Genomic DNA, 19531 nt, shown 5'->3' on the forward strand with positions numbered 1-19531 from the left:
CGATGACCAAACTGATTAGCAGACAATTGGACTCGAGTCACAAATTCCATATGGGACTTGAGCTGTCAAACAGCGCAATCGTGCGTCCAGGCACGTTTTCTACATGTCCACACATATTCTGTCCATAAGTTATGAACAAAATCAGGGACAGAGGAAACTCCAACCCTCACTGAAATTGATCCAATTAACTGATGGGGAGGCCAAACAGACTAAAAGCACCCATACAGGGAGTGGACCACAGGTATCAGGGATTCCGGTACCCTATACTCCCGGAGTATCCCCTACATACTCCCCGGGGAACATGGTCTTACGTCTTCTTGAAGTTCACAAAGCACATGTCAACTGGTTGGGCGAACTCCCATTTACACTCGAGAACCCTGCTGAGGCTACTTAGCTGATGCACTTTTCCAGGCCCAGGAATAAAACCACACTGGCCCTCTTGAATAGGAGACTTCCTGGCAGACCATCCACTCCAGTGCCCCCAAAGGGACCTTTCCGGGAAGGCTAAGGAGTGTGGTTCCCCTACAATTTGTACACACCCTCCCTTTTCCCTTTTAAAAAAGGTGGACCACCCCTGTCTTCCAATCTAAAGTTACTTTCCCCAATTTCCACAAAACGTTGCATAGGTGTGTCAACCAAGACAATCCCACAATATCTAGACCAGGGGTGGGCAAACTTTTGGCCCGGGGGCCACATTGACTTTAAAAATTTGACAGTTGGGCTGGGTCAACACAAGATACGATACATATAAAAAACTGCATCCGTTAACAGTACATATGAAACATAAACAGAAAAAAAGGACCAAAGTATTAACATACTCATCACTCATCATTGAAGTATAAAGTACAAACTAAAATAAAAAGGAATGTATTAATAAATATTAAAATGTAAGTTAAAAAAAGATAGAGGGGCTGTAAAACACGAAAAACAAATAAGAGTGGACAGAGTTACTGCCACTGGCTTCCGCGTGACGGCGGCATCTTGGGGGAAAAAATAAAAATAAATTTGGACAACGTCGGCGGACCGGATTAAAAGGCCTAGCGGACCAATCCGTTAGCAAAGTTGTTGAATTGTGTTCGATTCATGGGTTCATCCATTTTCCAAGCGTTCACGCCTGCGTTGTATGGTCTGTATAGCTCTAATATGCCGTTTCTTTGAGTATTGAGAGGGTTACAAGCGCTGCGAGCACACGGAAGTCAAATGCCTTGCCATTCTCCTGGGATCTTTAGAATGGATTTACCGTAATGCTTGGAGTGCACGGGGAGGCTATTTTTAGGGTCAACGTCCGCCGGGTTCATCGCAATAGGTAACAATAGAAATAAGTAGAAATAAAACCAGTCACCCAAGCGGTCAGGGCCATACAAAAATTGAATTTAGTGCACAGAGAAGGTGCACCAACCGGTGCATCGACCATTTTAGAGATTTTAGACTTTTAAGTGCGCCTTATAGGTGTGAAAATATGATAATATAAACGGCGGACTGGATTATAAGACGCAGTAGTAGTGGTATTGGCAGTGATGGTAGTATTGAATTGAATGATTTTATCTATGATCCTTATAGAGCGTGATTTATGGGTGTGTGAATGTTAAGAATCTCTCGCTATCTTTGTCCAAACCGTGCAACGTAGAGTTGAAATTTATTATGGTGATTGAATTTCTTCACTCTCTGTAAGTGTGTAAACTCAACTTTTATTTGTTACAACTGAAGGCAGAGTTGATGTATGAATTGTTGTTTTTACAAGTGCCCTAAATGCAGATTGGTCCGCCAGCGAGTTTCTAGGTGCTCCCCGGAACCTATTTTTTCTGTCGTGACGGGAGTTATAAAACATTCACCCATCCATAAATCACGCTTTATCTATTCTCTAATCCTTATGAAGCGTGATGTACGGATGAATGTGTGTACCTAGAAACTCACTGGTGCAAATTCTTCCCAAAATGATGTATGTGAAGGATTCTGCGTCTTGGGTCAGCGTGTCCAGCACCATAGTATCTCGCCGAGTCTCACGATAGGGGAAAAAAGGGGTTTCGGGAGCAGGGATAGATAAAGCGTGATTTATGGATGGGTGGATGTTTTATGTTAACATTCTCGCTACTTTTGTCCAAACCCTTCATCGTAGAGAGTTGAAATTATGGGGCCCAGAAACGGCTGTCGGATCCAAACCGTGCATCATAGGTCACTATAGTGGTTTTTCGTTTATCGCGGCCAGGTCTAGTCTACATTTACTGCGTTATTCGAGGGATTACTGTGGCCGGGCCTGGCTGGCCACAGTCGAAAGAGGGTATGTGAGTTCAACTTCCCACGGGCTCACCACCTGTAAGGGGTGCCAAAGAGGCCGAGTGCTATGACAGTTGGCCGGCGGCCAAAGGACTGATCCCTGCCATTGCAATCCCCGACAGACACTCTTAGGACGTGGAATGCCATCTCTCTCGTTGAGAAAGAGGGTGGGACCAGGACACCCTAGTCTGAATTTCGATAATAAACTCTGTGGTCGTATTATCAGATTTGCGGTCGCATGTCTTGGAACCTTGGGTAAAGAGAGCAGCGGAGCTGTCAACTGATCTCAAACTGGTGGTGATTTGGCTTCAATCGTTGTACAAGATCCCTGGCAGACCCAAACGTTTTTTGAAGGTCTGCTGGGAAGAACTGGGAGTCCCCGTCAGAAGGATATAAAAAAAAGCCAATGGTCAGAAAGACGCAGTCAAGGTCAAGCAGAACACAATAATTTCAAAATAAAATATTGATAAAGGAAATGTATTTACGTTTTGTGGGATTTCGTAACTTACATTTTGTTTTTATATAATGTAACAGTAATTTGCGAATCAAAGGGATTCGTAACTTGAAAATTTCACGTGTAGGGGCATCTGTAAGTAGAGGTATAACTACTCTCATCAAAATTTGACGCTGTATTTCTAAATTTCTCAAACATTATGAACTTAGTCTTTTTGTCTTTAGCAGTAATATTTAAATACATGTAAATTACAATTATATACTTACCTCTTGTCTAGCGGACTCCATTGACAAAGTCTTATGGGGGCCGTAATGGTCTGTCTGGTCAAAACACTCATGTTGGTGCGGTTGCGCATGCTCGTGCTATATTGTATATACAAGCGGTGCGACACATAACTTTCCAAATGCATTTTTGACTCGATTGAATCGAAAACTCATCTCAAATCACATTTACTCGAGAAGCCCAGCATTCACTCCACACATAATAATACACATAATGTGTACGTGACTTTAGTTTTCGTATTCATGAGTTCAGTTAAACATTTGCGCCGCGGGTAACACATCTGTTACTTCAGGTACGCATTTGTGACTTTTGTTACACATTTTATTACACATTTGTACCTCTAGCTCAGGGGTCGGGAACCTTTTTGACAGAGAGAGCCTTAAACAATTAATATTTTCAAATGTTATTTTTTTGAGAGCCATACTCAGAATTTAAAAGAAATCATACATGAAAATGTGTACTTTTTTGTCATTTCACTGCTATTAAAGTACAAAAAGTCTAAATTCATCTGACAACATTATTACGCTGTTTCTAATCAATGAGATTTAATGTACGCATGAAGAAGAGGGTAATGAAAACAAATATTACTAAAGTAACACTAGAGGTAGTGAGTGTCACGCTATTGTGCCGATCCGATGGGATGCTTCCTATTAGTACTTTCGGAAATCGGCTCTCTCACCAGTGATTTCCATAATTTACATCACAGGAGAGTGGAGAGACATATGCAGTCATCAAAAGAGCCACATGTGCCTGCCGAGCCACAGGTTCCCTTCCCCTGCTCTAGCTATATACGTGGGACTGCATTTGTGCCTTTGTGACTTTGGCTGCAAACTTTTGGCAGTGTGCCTCTTGCTACGTGTTTGTGAATGTGGGTCCGAATTTGCTGAGCTTTGCTACCACAAAGCCTTCATAGAATGCGGGAATATTCACGCTCTATCTGAATTGATGTTGAATATGCAAATTAGTTTGCAACTCTGAATGATAAATTAACCCAATAGTGACTTAAACTGGCATATTGGCTGCATTTAAACATAACCGAAGTAACCTATATATCTCTCTTTCTCAGAGATTGTGACCGCCTTAAAGTTCAGCAGCGACTGCACGCGCATCATCAGTGGGTCAGGTGATAGGTACGAATTAATTGACAGCTATCACACTTCACACATGAACAAACATGGTTACACAGTCCAACATTTTGCGGGTCTATGTGTAGTTGCATCTTTGTGTGGCGGTTAAGTCCTGAGCTGACCCGCCGGATGCGCCAGCGTCTGTCTGACCTCAAGCTCCCTATCGGACACCTTGCGTCCCGTGATGCACCTAAGCAACGGGCAGAAAAGCTCGCAGAGGTAGAGCGTCCTGGGGTAGTCGCTTTTTCGTCAGACAGCGACAAGGAGGAGGACGAAGAAGCAGGTGTGTCCTCACAGTAATGTCGCCAAAGATTTCAGCAAAATAATGGCATGTCTCCATTTCTCTCCTCAGTGGAAGCAATAAATGACAGCAATAAGGTGGGTCAAATATGATTTTCTGCATTCACAGTTGCTTTTTTAGAAACGTTCTCCTTATTTAGGCCCCGCGTCGCCGCCAGTGGGAAAGGAACTCGTGCAGCGGCAATGCTGTCCCTGTTGTGACATCCATGTTGGACCTGAGACAGTTGGACTTGTACACCTTCACTAGCGGTGTCCAGGTAAACGTTGAGATATTCACAAATCTACATTTCAAAACATTAACATCGTACTTCATCTTTGTTGTACTCCTAAAGACACTCACACAAGACAACCCCTCACCATGCAGCTCCCGGGATGTCTGGATCTCAGAGGCGGGACCTCAGAGGGCCAACCAGCCGCTCGGAAGTACCCTCAGCCTCCAGGTGCGTCTAGAAATGTAAATGTCACCGATTTTGTGTGTATATGTGTGTATGTATGTATATATATGTATGTATATATGTATATGTATGTATATATGTGTATGTATCTATCGATCTATCCATCGATCCATCTATCCATCTATCCATCTATCCATCTATCCATCTATCCATCTATCCATCTATCCATCTATCCATCTATCCATCTATCCATCTATCCATCTATCCATCTATCCATCTATCCATCTATCCATCTATCCATCTATCCATCTATCCATCTATCCATCTATCCATCTATCCATCTCTCCATCTCTCCATCTCTCCATCTCTCCATATCTCTCTATCTCTCTCTATCTCTCTCTATCTCTCTATATCTCTCTCTATCTCTCTATATCTCTCTATATCTCTCTATATCTCTATATCTTTCTATATCTCTCTATATCTCTATATCTCTATATCTAGAGATCTAGATATAGAGATATAGATGGATGGATGGATGGATGGATAGAGAGAGAGAGAGAGAGAGAGAGAGAGAGAGAGAGAGAGGGAGAGAGAGAGAGAGAGAGAGAGAGAGAGAGAGAGAGAGAGAGAGAGAGGGAGAGAGAGAGAGAGAGAGAGAGATATGCATATATATATATACATACACAAAGATTTACATGCATGATTTTAAGGCAATTTTGAGGGTGCGGCTTCTATGCGAGAAATGGTAAATGATCTCATGAGTAAAGGAACCCTCCTCTCTGGACGGCAGCCTTCCTTTACAACGAAACCTTTTCTTCTGACCTCAAGCTACAGTATCTACATTTGTATTGCAAAGCTTCCAGACGATGGTGCTTTATTCCCACAGGTGGAGCACACTGAGGTGCTGGCCAAATCCAAGCCAGAGTTTACCTTGCTACACAATCAGAGTCTGGAGAGGGAGAAGTCGGTGATGTTTCTTGACCAATGGGAGTATACAGTCAGCCTGGACAATGACTTTGAAGTTAAGGGCGGCGGTCCTGCAGGCGGACAGGAAGACAAACCCAGCCCAGATAGCGGCTGCTCCCTCAGATTCAACTCCAGAGCGTCCAGTCCTCATGCGGCTACAGGAGGGAAAGGTGAAGCTTTTAAGACCCCATATCATTGTTTATTTTTTTCCCACCCCATTTAACTTAATACATGACAGTGTTGACACATGGAAATGTTTTTGAAGACCCCCAAAAATGCTAATATATCCAATAATTTTGTTGTTTGGCACTTTTTCCAAAAACAAGAGATTTTAAACTTTCATAAAGGTTTTACATCACGACTGAAACCCCGCCTCAAGGTCCCATCATCCTTTCCTCCACCCATTATGGAGCTCCCTCCAGCTTTGCACAGACATGTTGAATTTTATCCACAGACGTCGCCTACCCCTGATCAGTTTAATTTTGTTCTGTCTTTCTTCTTGGGGGATAAATGGCATTTGACTTTCTCAACTAAAGCTGTAAATGTTAAATGTGGGCACCAATATTCCAACAAGTACTATAATGTGTATGGATGGATTACATTTATTTACTACGGGGATGGTAGGCCTTGCCACTAAAGTTAAACATGTGGCTGGAGCCATCTATATCTTCCATTCATCAAACAAAAACTTAAGTAAAATGTTTACTTTCTCTGATGAAAGCAATGGGTATGAGGTGATATTGTGCCAAGTTGCTGTCGCAACGCCAAACCACCATACAATTGGCTGGCTGGTATGCCAATCTTTTGCCTTGTATATTGGAAGTCCTTATTAGTCCGATGTCAATATCAGGGGTGCTCACACTTTTACGCTCCAATACAATGTTCCCTCGGTTATCGCGGTTAATGGGGACCGGGACCACCCGCGATACGTGAATTTCCGCGAAGTAGGGATTCCCCTTCAAAAAGGCTTAATTTGAATTTAATTCCAAAAAAAAAAATAATGATAATATATATATTTATATTCTTATTTTATTTTTTTACCCCCCTGTATACAGTACACCATATACAATATGGGTAGAGAGAGTGAAATTCATGTTATAACAAAAAAAAACTGTAAAATATGTTGTTTCAATGTAATATTTGTATTTGTATTTTTTTTTTCCAAAAAAAATCCGTGAAGCTTTGAGTCCGCGGTAGCTGAACCGGAAAGTAGTGGGGCAACACTATCTCCTTTTCAAGAAGCCAAACGGCAATCTACCCTTTTTCCAGACAACCGATAGTGTTCAACTTCTGGATCAAACCTTACTGTTGTGCTTTCTACCAATCATAGGGTCAGGGGTTTCGATCGACTGGTCGATTGCGGTCGACGTAATTAGCACCCCTGATCTACGCACTGTTTATTTTATTTTTTTTTTTACTGCCTTAACCCCCTTGGACTCGCACTCGCCGGCACGACCTGTGCACATGTAGTTTTTCAAGCATTCTAATTTAGCGATGATGTCACCCATGTACTTGGCGTAGCCCTCCTTTGTAAGTGTGGAATTGAAGCTTCACCCTCGTTTTTACCTGAAGTCAATACACTGTGAAGTTAAATAATGAACGTATCATGTGTAGGTACATGTTTTTGTTGTTCTTGTCCTTCTTTCCAATCGTGAAACACCCTCTAGAACTACACATATCATGAATCCATTCTGACTTCAAAACTGAAATGACCATTGTTACCCATGAGAATGGGTTAGGGTAGGAGAGGAGGAGAAAAGGAGAAAAAACAAAGTTGGAGTACGTAAGCAAGTTTGGCGAACTTATTTGCAGTGGATTGCGCCAGCAACTTTTGAAATAAGTTAAATTACATTTCTCTTTAATACTTCAATTTCGTAAAAAAAAGATTACCCAGATGTGTCATCATCTTCAGCACTGTTGTCACACGATTATGAATGTAGGCCAAAAAAATATATAGTCAGAGTGAAGAAAAAAACAGTTATAACATGTGGGTTATTTTGTCCTCAAAAAAGGGACCAAACCAGACAATCTTGTCTTTCTTTCTTTTTAAATACAGTTGTATGAAAAGGCTTGCACTTACACTTTTGTTGTTTTGCACATTTTGGGTTTATCTTTCTGCACTAGACATGGAGGCCATGGAGCAGACAGACTGCCTGAGTGACGACGGCGACTCCCTGGAAGCGGAGGAAGATCCCGGGTCGGTGCAGCAATCTCCGAACCAGGAGGACTTTCTAAAGAAACACTTTGTAACTCTGGCTGACATCACAGAGGGACCCAGCAAAAATGCACACAGCACCAATGAGAGCATCAGCATGTCCTCCAGGTTTCTCGCGCTGAACCCTGCTGCCAGGTATCGCCTAGTCTTCCTCTTGATCAGTTGCCAGTTCTGTGTTTCCATCACCTTTTTCTGTTAGCCCGAGTGTCCCCGTCAAGTCAGACAGTATGGAGGCAAAGTCTCACCTGATGCAGTCTGAGATTCAGAATCAGGACCCAAATCTGACGTGGACTTCAAACAAAATTGCAAGTTGCCTACCAGAGGTGAAGCAGCAGGACCTCGATGCCTCCTTAGTGAAGAAAGAGTCAGACCCCAAGAGACTTGCAGGGAGTCCAGGTAGAGTTTCCCTCTGCTATTTGGCTTTTACAGATTTGCCAGAGTTATTATTATGAATTCTCGGTGGAGGAGCGTAGTGGACCCATGAGCAGGAAATAAGGCAACAATTAGGTGCACAGACATAGGGTTTTAATTGTAATTAGAGGACGTACAAATTAAAACCAGGTAAACAAAACAAAAAGAAACTTACTGATTGGAAGGAAGACGCACACCGACATCAGACAATACTCCAACACCAGACTCACAATGACACTGGGTTTAAATACATAGACAGGGGTTGGTTGACAAGACAATTACACATATCTGTGTTACATGACGGAAGCAGCACTGAAAATACACAATAGGTAAAAACACACTCAGCCACCTAAATCCCAACGAAACATGACAATAATAGTTGAAGAGTGACTGTTTTTGGTCTTTTACAGATAGTGTGGCTCCGCAGCGTCCGACATCCTTCTCCTCACTCCCCTGGCGGAGTCCAACTGCAGACATGCTTCCTCAAGATCTTCATTCCGGCATTCCTAGATCACCTCAGCCGATGGCTGTCGCTGCAACGCTACCCAGGAGGTGTCAGTCCCCATCGATGGGCACCTCGCGCTCCTATATGAGTCCCACTGCTAGTTCCACTGCCAAAATATCCTGCTCTGCTTCACTGGGCGACACTCTGAACCAAGTTGGACTGACAGCGGCGGCAGCATCTGGTGCTCACCAAACCTCTGCAGTTCTCGTCCATTCTGTCCCACTACCAGGTTGCCTTGGAAACCTGGCCGTCCCAACCCCCCATCTCCTACTGCCTGACAAACCTTCCATCACGAGCATCAGGACCGCTGCCCTCTTTGCGACCTCGGCCACTCCCAAGCCTCAGAATGACGCAGGTTTGGGCCCTTCACTTCTTCATCCTGTCATCTTTTCATCTGGGCTCGGCTTCATCATCTCTCCTCTTCTTGTCTGTCACCGGCCGGTGAGACACTGTCCCCTAAGCCCTTCAACTTGTCCTACCTAAAGACAGTCAATACTCACCTTTCACTGTGGATAGCAAAATTTGCGTGGAATATACCCCTATGTTTTATATTTCTTTCGGAGTAGCTGAATTGAAGTTTTTTGACAATTTTTTTTCAAGAATCAGAGAATTATGATCGCACAGTATAAACAGACAAAATCGTCCTAAAAGTCTTTTTTTCCACCTGAACAATTCTACATTTCAGTTCTTTAGTAATTATAAGTAAAATGTAGCTTGATTTTACAAAAAAATACAAGTTTTTGTAAGTTAACTTTATGCCTATGGTTTGGTCTGTTGTTTTGTCAAACAACGTATCACAAGACCCCCACCTAGTTTTAACATCATTTTCCTGCAGACCCAACGGCCAGCATTGAGTCTTGCCGAGTGTTGACCAATCAGATGCTGAGCTGCTTCAAGCAGACAACCAAACTCTACAGGAAGGTAGGCAAGTTCCCTCAATAGACCCCCCGCCCCCAATCCTCCAGCCCTAACTTACTCTTATGCCTCTTTTTTTCATGTACCTCATTAACCTTGCAGGTGAGTGCCGCAAATATGGGAGGTGCTGGCCCTGAACACGCTCAAATGGAGGGCATCCTATTAGAAGCCCTCCAGGCCATGCGGGCGGAGCTCCAGTCGCTGCCGTTAGGAGAAGGCAAGTCTGGTGGGGCCCTCCTGTCGGGAACAGACCAGGAAAGGATGGCTGTTCTCTTGGAGGAGTATTCCATGTTGCTGCTCCAAGCAGTTAACAAGAAGCTCAGCCCCCTTTAGGAAAATCACAACACAGGTCCCCCGCTCCCTTCTCAGAATTCTACATCACTCCCTGTTCTAGGGGGGGGATCTCTTATTGACAGTGTAGCGACAATTACACTTTGAACAAAAACTTTATTGACTGTCAACAATCATTTCTTGTTCCCTGGAACTGTGAAAACACAATAGATGATTAACAGCGGACCTCAAAACATGTCACATGATTTTTTTGAGTGTTTAACACGTTCTTAATTAAATGTTTGCAACTTGTAAGCAGATATCGAAAGAGGGTGTGTCATTGGTTGGCCTCAAGTGAGAAAAGCAAGAATCCGCTGAAAACGCTAAAACTGCGCTTGTCATCGTAAAGTCTGTAGCTAGCAGGCAAACTTAGGCGTACAGAATCTCCCATCGCCAGCCGAATCAGAGCGCCATTGGTGGCGGAGGTGTAGCCACCGTGATTGTTGAGATCCAGGCTGGAGACTATTGGGTCCTGGTTGTGGTACAGCGTAACACCCATGTAGCCTTTCAGGAAGTCAGCCGCTGTGAAACTAAACACGTAAACGCCGCCCACAGGTGCTGTGAACACACCTGTGCACAAAACGAGGCCAATCTTGTGTGACTTCATTATTTCCTTGAGTCATCAACGCTCACCTGAGGTCTCGTCGTAAGCGCGACCCACATTGGTGAAAACCTTGGAGAAGATCAAAGTGGTCTCCCAGTCGAAGGGTCCAATCGATCCTGAGTCAGTCAGCGCAGCAGCAAAGGCAACCTTCATCTCACCTGTGAACAACATTACCGATTACCTACAATCCTAACGTGAGAAAGACTCGACGTACGACTTCACGACCTGAAGACTGCACGCTACGTCGCTCCAAATCACGCAACCGGAACATCAACTCTGGAACAAAAAACATCAAACACACAAAACTGTTAAACATTCCCAAATGTTTAAAACGTGCAGACTCTTATTGTGAGACCTTCATTTGTCGCCTTCAAGTCGTTCACTATTTGTTCACTCATGTTGAACTTTCCTTGCAATACTGACACGCACAACAACATTAGAACATGAGAACAAAAATTAGACATTTGCATTGGATAAAAGCAAAATGGATGACATACGAAAATGAACATACAAAAAACAAAATGTATCTAAAGAATCTAGCCAACTGACAATACTAACAGTAAAAATATCCTGATTGTAACATGAGAGTAAAATGAGAGAATTAACAAAGGAGCTTAGGAATTATGTCATTGACAACATGAACATGCCACAAAAACAAAATGAGAATACCTTCATTGTTGTGAATATTCTGTATCAGTCGCAACTCCATGCTGGAAACTTGTCTTGTCTGAGCTAAAGAATTTTCATCAAGAATGACGATGGTGATTTTCAGTTTCTCATGGTTTCACTCAAAAAGTATAACTACGCATGCACACGCACGCAGGAAAACGCACACACTTACCTGTGCTTTCAGTCTTGAGCTCTTTCAAAACTTTCTCACTGACATTCAGTTGCTCTGTCAACACTGCACGCACAATGACAACAGCACAACACTCACATGAAAATGACATGATACTGACGTTAAAAAAAATAACAAAATAGGGGTAACGAGAACATATCGGCACAGGAACAACATGACAGTACCTATAGTGTTGTGCGTCAGTTGCCACTCCATGCTGGAAAGTTTTGTCGTCTGAACTAAAGGAAGTCAAGATGGTGATTATCATCAGATGTTTAAATATTTCCATGTTCTTACATGCACACTTGCCTGTGGATTCAGTCTTTAGTTCCTCCAGAAATGTTGCAGTCATGTTAGATCTGATTTCCAACGCTACTCACACAATATTAATAACACAACACAGTTTATGATGAGAGCAATGTTATATACATTGTTATGCGCTCATCACCTGTGGTTTTTGACCAAAGATCCTCCACTTGATCTGTGAGTTTCAGGCTCTGTGTCACCACCATGGACTCGCCTAACATCAGTGACATATCTAAATTACACTTTTACAAACACACACACACACACACACACACAAAAAACAATTACACCACTACCTGTGCATTCACTCTTAAGTTCTTCCAGATGTTTCTCAGTGACGTTGAGTCGGACATCCATTGCTACGTATGCAATGTCACAATATGATGAAAATATTATGGGATTAATGATAATGACAAGGTGAATTATATGAGATTACCCGCAATATTGAGAGTCAGTTGTAACTCCATGTTGTGAAGTTTTGTCATCTGACCTTAAAGATTTCATGAACAGATTATTAATGTTGTGTGCATTTTTCCCATGTCCTCATCACTACACAAACCTTTGAATTCCATCTTGAGTTCTTCCAAAACTTTCTCACTGCCATTAAATTGGACTTCTAACACTGCACACAAAATTCAACACCACAATACAATCACATAACAACACCATGAGAGTAATGTGAGAACGATTTGACATTGTGATATTAGAATCTGACTGATATGACAACAATAACGAATTAATCAGCAAAATGTAATTAAACATGACAAAAAGCAAATCTGTAACTCAATTTGACATTAAACTAAACAAAATTATAGTTTCATAGGAACAAGCATAACATGAGAACATAATTTCTGGCACATGAGACAATTAAAACTTTATAGTGACATAAGGAAACTATGACTTAAATAGCTAGATAGGATGAGTCACATGATAACTGAGGGGGAAAAAACTGATGAAAGATTAACATGATAACATTGACAAACATGGCATGATGAGAATATATAGAGAACGAGATGATTACAATATTGGCAATACATTAGAATTACAATGTTTTGCGTCAGGCTTGCTTCCGTGTTGTCAAGTTTTGTTATCCGAACTAAGTTTTAATAACAATTTGTTAAGGAGGTGGAATTTCCCATTGTTGAAAAACATGCTAATATTGAGAGAACACTGACTGACTGACCTGATTTGAGAGCATTCAGGTTTTCCACCTGACCTGCAATTGTCCTCACGCTGACCTCTAGAGCTTCAAATGAAACATTGCACCCAATTAGCTATTAGTCAGCATATTTGAATGCTAATATGCTGAAAGTGCTAGTATACCTGCAGTATTGATGCGTCCGACAGCCAGTTGTCCTTCCATACTAGAAAGTTGAGTTGATTTGACTGAAAAATGAATATCAGCAGGGAAACCTGAGCAGAACCTTTTACAGTTCTATTACAGACACTCCCCTACTTGCGAACATTCAACAAACGGTACATACGAAGATATCTGCAAATTGCGTTTTTGTCGAAAAATGTTCGTAAGTTCGATTTTGTATTGCGCGCCTTTTTCCGAGTAGTGCTTCTTTCCGCCGTTAATTCCGGCGCCTGGCGCTGTGAGAATTCAGCTCACCCAGCATCAACCTTGCTCTGCCCGATTAGTTGCAATGAGGAAGTGTGTGACGTATCTCCAGTGCGCAAAGTACCTTTTTCATTTCTATCATTAAATATCTTGTGTATCCATTATTCAATTTGGTTGGTGAAAAGCGAAAGGCTTCTATTTGTTTCATTTGAAACAAAAGTGGCAATAATAAAGACGCTTGATGCGCGTGAGCATTACACGGGAATACAACTTGTATCGTTCGGCCGTCAGTATCATTTATAAACAGAAAGATCGAGCAGCAGGACCCAAATATGGAACGTTGCACAAAGGTTGCAAATCAATTGAATGATGCCATACAGTGCTACCGCATTTATGATGAAAAAAAAGAAAATGCAATCGTCAGTAGACAACTTCTTTCGGCCAGTTTCTCGTAAATCTCTTACTCCATCTCTTTAATGTATATATACAGTACTGTATGTATTCTCCATTTTATTAAATGTTTTTTTCAGTACAAACCAATGCTGGTTACTTATACAAGCCTTAAACATACAAATGCACTTATATAAACCTTCAATATACTTATTTAGGCCTTAAACATAAATTATAATACAAAATAGAGCACTGACTCGACTTCAATTTGAACAATTTCGACTTATGAACACTTTCAACTTATGAACAAGCGCTCGGAACCTATCTTGTTCGTAAGTAGGGGAGCGTCTGTATGAACAAATCCATAAATGAGAGTGAAGTGGGATTGCATTACTTCTTGAGAATTTAGAGGACTGCAAAAATAGATTTAAGTGGATTGCATATCCATAACTCCACTCCTACAGCAAAGTTTGTTGCAACCCGTGACCGCACGTTTGGTCGCTGGTCTTTCGGTCCCTTTTGGTCGCCGGTCAAATGCACTTAGATATTAAACAGCACTTAGATATTTAACTCTCTCTCTCATGAATATAATTTTGAGAACTGGCTTCAACAGTAAACTCTCTGTAACCATTTGACCGGTGACCAAAAGACCGACGACCAAACGTCCGAGCACCGTTGCAACCAGGGGAATAATAAGCTGTGTATTTTCAGATGGCGGAAAGCACGTTATTCGCATTTGTTGTTGATTTGTTGAATCTTCAAAATAAAAATGACATTAAAAATCGCATTTCTTTAATTTCATCAAAGCTATGAAGCATAATTCACTAATATCGTAATGAAGTTACACCTCAGGTAACATCGTACAACAGAACAGTCAGGTGGTGTGGTTCTCTAAAGTGTACTGTGGGAAGGAGAAAAATTTCATCATGAATGTATTTGTAGGCAATTAAGTCATTTTGATAGTAGGCTAATATAGATACATACCGCATATGTTACCTTTATTATAAGGCTTTTAATTTTATGCGGCTGCAAGACATATTTGTTTCTTCCTCCATCTTTCAACATTTTGGATTGCCGACACCTCATTTATCCTAATAATCGCAGGTTCGAGAAGCATCAAGAACCTCACCTGACTTGTCAATCTGCAAATCTTCTACAAGGTTTTCCACCACACTCAGACGCATCTCCAACCCTGTTGGTCAAAATTATCTAATCGGAATGCAAACAAATACGCACACATTGTTTGCTTACCTTCACTTTGTATCTGTGTGTCGTTCTGTTTGTTTACCACAGCAGCTGCAAGCAAACAGAAAATTAAGATGCCAATGAGTCTTTACTCTAGAGGTAAGATCTTCAGCCCGAACACGACCCGAAATTTGGGTCGGCTCAGGCCGAAAATGTCAATCAATACTTCAGGTTCGGGTCAGGCTGAGCTTCTCTCTTGCTGTATACCACTTGAACCATGTGTGGTCTCTCTCACTGACTTAAAAAAAAATACATGTTTTTAAAATGTATACTAAAACAATGTGTGGATACCAAACTAAGGAATACTTGTTATAAAATAATTTTGAATTATGGGTCAACAGAAGGTGCTGTAATGTAATTGCAATCGTCACATGAATGCCGCAAGGAGTTAAGGATATCCTAAACACGCACCGGTACCGATAAGAGTGCATTTTGGAATAGCTTCAAATTGATTAAGTTGGCGTCGCTTCGCTGAATGTAGTCAATGTGGCGCCTTGCTCTTATACGAGAGCAAAAAGACTGGCACCTCGACGCTAAGCAGGCATTTAAACAGTTGAAATGGTCATACATCTATCGGTATTATCATATAAAAGATGTATATGTTTATACAGTCTTGTTTGACTTAGATTGTCACAAAATACAGGCTTTAATCTGTTATCGTAAATCACCCCTCCTCCTTCCGACTCAAGTCGAGAGTCCCGAGTCTTCACAAAAAGAAAATAATAATAATTGTGTTTGCTTCGGGCTTGGGCCTGCAAAGAAATTCCTTGGGTTCAGTCGGCTTGGGTTTTTGGACCCACAGGCCGGGTCGGGTTGGGTCAGAATTTTACTTTACTCCCAGAATTGAAACTCCAGATTTAAGAAAAAGTATAAACATCGGAGTACAGACTTGTAAAAATCTAATATCCCAGAATTAGAACCTCTGACACAAGGCATTCAGAGTAATGACTCACAAAATCAAAACCACCTAGTCAAGAACTCTATAGTCTATATTTCCAGAATCTTAGGATACATTTCTCATCTCATTTTCCGAACCGCTTTATCCTCTTTGGGGTCACGGGGGGTGTTGGAGCCAATCCCAGCTGTCTCCGGGCCAGAAGCGGGGTAGAGCCTGAATCGGTGGCCAGTCGATTGCAGGCCATAAGGAGACGGACAACCACGCACTCACATCAATACCTAGAGGGAATTTAGAGTGTCCAATCAGCCTACCATGCATGTTTTTGGAATGTGGGAGAAAACCAGAGTACCCGGAGGAGACCCACGCTGGCTGGGGGTGAACATGCAAACTCTGTACAGGTGGACGTGACCTAAATTTGAACCCAAGACCCCAGAGCTGTGAGGCTGACGCGCTAACCACTCGCTCCACCGGGTCGCCCAGGATACATTTTTCAATAGTCAAAATTTCCTCAGGACCTCCAGAATCAAGAATGCATCAATTCATTCTTCCAGAATCTAGACACTAGAGTCAACACCTCCAGGATCAAAATCTTCCGCAGGAATCTGTGTGACACAGAGGTCTCCAAACCGCTCCTCACGGGCTCTTGTGGGTCATGGTTTTTGTTCCAACCCCGCCAGTACAGGAAAATTTGACCAATCCAGTTTCTGTTAAAACAAGCAGCACCTGACTGCATTCAACTGATTTCACTTTTAAAACAATTTATGAACCATGGTTCTCATATTGCAGTTACGGTCTGTGCATTTTCTCGTAGCGCCTTCAACAAAGCAATCCAACCCTCAAAAACAATGTTATGGCTATAAAACCTCTACTGCAGCTACAGCTACGACACATAAAAAATAAAATCAAAACCTTCAGAAGACAAGACCTGTAGAATTAACACTGATAGATTTCAGATCCCTATGATCTTATCTCCCTGAATCCAGACTTCCAGGATCTGAGTCAAAACCTCAAACATAAAGACCTTCAAAGTTTCCAACCTACAAACATCTGAAAAATAGTTGTTACCTCTGATGTCCTGTAGGTTTTGGTCTCCTGACATCACTTTGCTCTCAAGATGTAGTAGTTGAGCATGAAGTCTGCTTATGTTTTGGTGCACATGGGATAAATCTGCAAAACAGGAGCAATTGTTACTTTCAAGACTTCATACCTTGAAAATAAAGTCATTTTTGGTTGTAGATTTTTTGTTTTTTGTTTTACAATAGATGGTGATAAATACTCTATGACAGTGCCATCAAAGAGATGCAACAAAGATATATACCTCCTTTCAGATAGGACTCTGCCACTGGCCTTTGGGTATCTTTTTCCATGTGATCATTGCTGGAGTTTTGATTTCCATGATACTCCAAACACTCCACTGGAAAGTATACCTTATTGAAACCAGGCCTCTGCTGTAAAAAAGACAGGGAATGGGAACCAAATTGCACCTGTGCTCCTCTTCCGCAGATCTTCTACCAAGCAAAGGCGAGATGCGAGGACTGTAAACAGACCAACAATTAATTGGTTGTGTGCCCTTGACCTTTGAAATGCTGAAGATCACCTGAGCTCTTCCTTCTTAGCTGGTCCAGGATACTTTCACTAGCCCTCAGCCTTGTTTTTAGAAAGGGAAGGTCACTAGCCAGAGCTGGAGATTATTTGTCATGGTCTGTAACGTTCCATGCTCAGTCAAATAGAATTGGACTCACCTGATGTCTGCCTCTTCAAGTCCTCCAAAGAAGTTTCACCGGTGTTTAGTCTGAAATGCAGCCTCAACGCTTCCACTAAGTATCACACAAAGAAAAAGATTTTGTTACCTAGTAGGCCTGACTTGTAGATGTGCAATTGTGTGTCATTGATGAAATTACGTGTTCTGACTGAATTTACATTTTTTCCCCGATTCTTAGAAATTCTTCTGAACCTTTCAATTTTATAGAATTTGGGTGTCAACTGGCCAATTTTTATAATTTTACAGATTTTCCAGTAGCCGTACTGAAGTAACTCAAGTGAACTCACCTTGCTGCAGCGCCTCCTTTTTCCTGAGATCGGCACTGATGTTGCTCACCATCTTCTTGTCCGCTTCCATCCGCTCCTGCAGCAAATTCAGAACCAGTCTATTCTTTTCAGCCGCTTGCTCGCCGTCCTTCATGCGGTTCTCGATGGTTTGCAGAATCTTGCTCTGTTCCGTTGCAGCTGCCTGCAAGTTGAAGACCAGCTTCCTGTCGGCATCCATTTGGACTTGAACGGCTTCCAGCTGTTGTCTTTGCTTCTCTACTTCTTCCTGACTCACAGTGGTCCAGAGAGATTGGCGTTGATCCACCACAGCTGCCTGTAGGCTGAGGATCAACTTCCTGTCTGCGTCCATCTGAACCTGCATGGCGTCGAACTGTAGTCTCTGCTTTTCTGTCGCCTCCTGTCCGTCCCTCAAACGGCTCTCAGAGTTCCTCAGAGACTGCCGCTGGTCTACCAACGCTGTCTGTAGGCTTAGGACAAGCTGTCTCAACCCCTCTAGCTCATTCCAGATCACTGGCAATTCCGGGGGGGCGGACAAGTCCCGCGCCATGGTCCGCATCCTGAACGACTGGTCACGGTCCAGAATCGGCAGTAGACCGAAGACTTGGAATGACCCCATGAGCAGAATCAGAATGGTGGAAGATGCAGAAAACTTCATAATGACGATTCCGACTGGCACTCAAGCCTGCACACTTTCGCACTATCACACACACTCACTCGTAGGCATGACCAACAATGCATGAGTGTACTTCAATGAATGCTTGTGTGCAGATTAGAGATCATGTGATCTGAACAGATTTTCTTTCAGATTCTGCACATACCATTGGTAATCTATTAATCTACTCGCTCATAAATTACACCACAAAACTTCCACTTATAACCTAAGGAAACTAGTCCAAAACTAGCATACTAAAATATTACCACACTATGAAACTAAACTTCACTATTATTACAGTTAATATCTCTACTATTTCTTTTAGTATAGTTATAATACTTTGTCAGTACAATTTATCTATTCTTTATACATTTTGACGAAGATTGCCAAGAATGTTTGTTAGTCAATCACCAATTGCTTTACTATATTGCTAGTACCAGGAGAAAAACCCACAAATTCTCGAGGACACCAGGAATACTCCACTCTGGAAGGTCTGGATTCACCCCGCTTTCATTAGTAGATCCCAGAACCGTAAGGTTGATGCGCTAATCCTCAGTCTTTTAATTTGGGTTGTACATTTTCATCACAGGTGGAAACCACAATCCCGAGGGGGGCTTCTTGTTACTTCACCCCCTTTAGCTGCCCTATCAGCATAAATCATTCCAGAAGGAACTAGGTAATTAATGTATTAGGTTTGCGTGTCACACATCTACAAATTTTAATTTGTTTTGGAAGTTCAATTGCCGCTGTTGATTGCCCCCGTCAAACAGGATGAGTGACTGCCATTTGTGTGGCTGTGATTAACTCTTTG

General features: G+C 42.1%; 2 protein-coding genes across 5 annotated transcripts in view; one reads left to right on the top strand and one right to left on the bottom strand.

The window, feature by feature from the left end:
* The window catches only part of mapkbp1 (mitogen-activated protein kinase binding protein 1), a 31178-nt gene extending 18745 nt beyond the window's left edge, over positions 1 to 12433 (top strand). Inside the window, exons 18-29 of one of the 3 annotated variants that reach the window (XM_077730721.1) lie at positions 4077 to 4140; positions 4224 to 4420; positions 4490 to 4515; positions 4578 to 4694; positions 4770 to 4877; positions 5719 to 5968; positions 7923 to 8148; positions 8213 to 8409; positions 8835 to 9284; positions 9765 to 9850; positions 9947 to 10061; positions 10730 to 12433. In XM_077730721.1, the coding sequence (XP_077586847.1) occupies positions 4077 to 4140; positions 4224 to 4420; positions 4490 to 4515; positions 4578 to 4694; positions 4770 to 4877; positions 5719 to 5968; positions 7923 to 8148; positions 8213 to 8409; positions 8835 to 9284; positions 9765 to 9850; positions 9947 to 10061; positions 10730 to 10824 (1931 nt within the window). In that variant the 3' untranslated portion in view covers positions 10825 to 12433. Of the gene's footprint in view, positions 1 to 4076; positions 4141 to 4223; positions 4421 to 4489; positions 4516 to 4577; positions 4695 to 4769; positions 4878 to 5718; positions 5969 to 7922; positions 8149 to 8212; positions 8410 to 8834; positions 9371 to 9764; positions 9851 to 9946 lie in introns of all 3 variants that reach the window. The other 2 variants (XR_013328283.1, XM_077730720.1) reach the window with 2 other exon arrangements.
* LOC144206039 (uncharacterized) lies at positions 10215 to 18804 on the bottom strand. Of its 2 annotated transcripts, XM_077730722.1 has the most exons (22): positions 18069 to 18804; positions 17762 to 17836; positions 17617 to 17700; positions 17504 to 17554; positions 17338 to 17433; positions 17085 to 17186; positions 15128 to 15172; positions 15006 to 15068; positions 13246 to 13308; positions 13106 to 13168; positions 12482 to 12544; positions 12359 to 12412; positions 12219 to 12281; positions 12065 to 12136; positions 11926 to 11988; positions 11802 to 11855; positions 11620 to 11682; positions 11448 to 11510; positions 11134 to 11196; positions 11004 to 11054; positions 10808 to 10936; positions 10217 to 10744 (listed from the first exon to the last, which is right to left on the bottom strand). In XM_077730722.1, the coding sequence occupies exons 1-22, from the start codon at positions 18721 to 18723 to the stop codon at positions 10452 to 10454; spliced, it is 2328 nt and encodes a 775-aa protein (XP_077586848.1). In that variant the 5' UTR covers positions 18724 to 18804; the 3' UTR covers positions 10217 to 10451. The 2 variants fall into 2 exon arrangements, with proteins under 2 accessions (XP_077586849.1, XP_077586848.1); XM_077730723.1 differs by lacking the exon at positions 11134 to 11196 and having other exon boundaries at positions 10215 to 10744.
* Between the last annotated feature and the right edge of the window lie 727 nt (positions 18805 to 19531).

Source organism: Stigmatopora nigra, chromosome 13 (genome assembly GCF_051989575.1).
Source record: "Stigmatopora nigra isolate UIUO_SnigA chromosome 13, RoL_Snig_1.1, whole genome shotgun sequence".
NCBI lineage: Eukaryota > Metazoa > Chordata > Actinopteri > Syngnathiformes > Syngnathidae > Stigmatopora > Stigmatopora nigra.